The sequence below is a fragment of the Aptenodytes forsteri genome, unplaced genomic scaffold, assembly GCF_000699145.1.
Source record: "Aptenodytes forsteri isolate BGI_AS27 unplaced genomic scaffold, ASM69914v1 Scaffold193, whole genome shotgun sequence".
NCBI classification, from domain to species: Eukaryota; Metazoa; Chordata; class Aves; order Sphenisciformes; family Spheniscidae; genus Aptenodytes; species Aptenodytes forsteri.
In genome coordinates this window covers 17702381-17704736 of record NW_008795405.1, presented here as the reverse complement: position 1 = coordinate 17704736, position 2356 = coordinate 17702381, and the positions used below count along the sequence as shown (strand labels likewise).

Here is a 2356-nt window from a genome sequence, read left to right as displayed (position 1 = left end):
GGCCCCTCGCCGCGGGGGGAGGTGAGGGAGAGGGGTCGGGCCGGGCTGGGCCGGGGCGAGACCTGGCACCGCCGCCAGCGTGCGGCACCACCCCTTGTACTTTGCGCCGCTGCGGCCGTGGGGCAGCGCCAGCCACCGGGGGGAAACGTCAAGGTTCTTCATGCTTGAAGAGGAAGCAAAGAGCAGCGGCGCGTTTTAGGCCCGGAGAGGAGAAGGGGGTAAACAGGGCTCGGGGTCACCCCCGGCGAGGAGAGCTGTGTCGTCCCCTCTTTTCTCCAGAAAGCTTTTGGGGAAGAAGGTGGGAAATTCCTCTGCTTACTTTTGAGTCTGAGGTGACTCATTCGTAGAATTTCAGCTTCCTAATCTGGACCCTTGGTTTTCATCCAAGTTTTCTTGCAAGAGAGGAAAGAGCTTCCACCTCCAGGCTGTGCATCGAGCCCTGGGCCAAATGGGGACAGTCTGGTACAATACTGCCTGCTAACAGCTGTAATACACAAAACAAGGGTTGTGCTGGAAGGGTCTCCTTGGGCAAAGATGTGGACTAAGTAACAGTCAGCAGCCTGCAAAACCACAACCTGTCCAGACTGATCTCTTAGTTAAACTGAGCATCCATATGCAGTCCTCTCATGTAGACTGTATGGTAGTATTAGCCGACAAACTCCTTTATTTGAGCTGTTCTGTCCCTTTGAGGACATTCGCCCTCAAGGACTGGTATTTCCTGGAAACCTGTGACCACAAAATGATTCTTGATACAACCAGATGCAACATGCAGTTGCAAAAGACAACTTCTGTTTCTCAATGGTCTTGCCAAAAGTGTTCAGGGAAAAACAAGTTAATGGTCAACACGGATGCCCAGTTGTGCATATGACAATGTTATCTCTATCCATGTAGCTGGGACCTCTGAAAAAGAAATGAGAATAAAGAGGAGGGGGAAGCTTACTACTTCAACCTCAGAAGCTCTGAATGTGTCTGTTTTATCCTGATGATCATCGCGTTGGCCGTATCTGCAAAAAGCTGGTTATCGCCAGGAGCTGAATACCACGATCCTGAAATGGACTTTTTCCATGCAGTAGGGATACTTTAGAGTCTTTGCTGATGCAGAGAAGAACATAGAGGAAACAGGTTTAGGAAACACTGACAAGGTATACACATCTACCTCACTTCAGTGCTCCATGAGAAACAGCAGCAGTGTTACTGCCCATAGCCCTGGTGATGGTAATGCCGTAGTAGAATTGCTAGTGTCATCAAAATAGATGGAGTAATGCTCAAATTTATATGGCTGTGGAAAAGAGTCATGCCTTCTGGTCTTACAATACCAGCAGTTCCTCCAGTCCTTAGTACGTACAAAGCCGAACTGGTGAGAAAAGAGCTGTTATTTGTAATAAATATCGTAACAGAGAGAGTGGTGAATTACCAGTTTAGGGCGCAGAAGACTCGTCTCCATCTTTTTCTAGATTGTAGACTTAACTGAGCTCCAGTTTATATTTCACCTGTTTGTTACCAACGATGGACTAGGCGTTTCTCAAATTTTCCTCCATCTTCCTCTAACAGTCTTCCTAAGCTTTCAGACATACAAGGCCTTCTTCAACTCCAGTGCTTCAAAATAGAAGCATTAAGCTTTAAAACTAAATACAAATTTAGGGTTTATTGTCTAGGTAAAAATAGTTGATACATCTGGGTTAGAGGGCAATTTTGCAGGTAAAGGAAGTGGGGAGGTGTGATGAAAAAGGTGATGTTATAGGTATTTTACAGAACAAGTTAGAGATGTGTACCTTACAGGCTCTGGAACTCCAAGAGGTTAATTGTGGGAAGGGGAGCAGATTAAGCTCTGGCATAAAACAAAATTATCTATAGTAAGCCCTGTATTGGTGTCTAGCTCAGATACTGGTTTTACTTCCAAGAGTCAGGTTTGGAAGGTATATGGTAGTTTCTTTTGAGGATCAGGTGTGAGATCAAGTATAAGGAGGCTGAAGTTGGTTTCAAGGAAATCTGGTAAGTCTTGAGGTCTGTTGTCATGAGATTTGTTATTACAAGCCAACTATAAAGCAAAACTAGCAAAGTAACTGGCGAAAAACCAATGAGCCAGTTACTGAGGACAGTAACTGCTGAGAAGGACCGTCTGCATGAGCTGAGAACGAGCTGCCGGACAAGTACCTTGAGGCAAAACATGTAGTGTAAGTGCCTGAGTTACTTAGTAAGCCAAAGGAAGAACATGCTTCCTGTATGAAAGTGGTGGGGATTTTTGGCTCCAAGTCATATGAACTTAATTTGTACCCTGTGCTGCAACTTTTCTACAAAATTTAACTCAATTTCAAGGTAAAATTATGTATTATAGGATGGTCCAAGCAATTTCTTC

General features: G+C 45.2%; 1 protein-coding gene across 1 annotated transcript in view; it reads right to left on the bottom strand.

The window, feature by feature from the left end:
• The window catches only part of ASPG (asparaginase), a 53581-nt gene extending 51565 nt beyond the window's left edge, over positions 1 to 2016 (bottom strand). The window contains exons 1-2 of the mRNA XM_009280984.1: positions 1895 to 2016; positions 941 to 1004 (exon numbers count right to left, since the gene is read on the bottom strand). Coding sequence (XP_009279259.1) covers positions 941 to 1004; positions 1895 to 2016 — 186 coding nt within the window. The remainder of the gene's footprint in view (positions 1 to 940; positions 1005 to 1894) is intronic.
• Between the last annotated feature and the right edge of the window lie 340 nt (positions 2017 to 2356).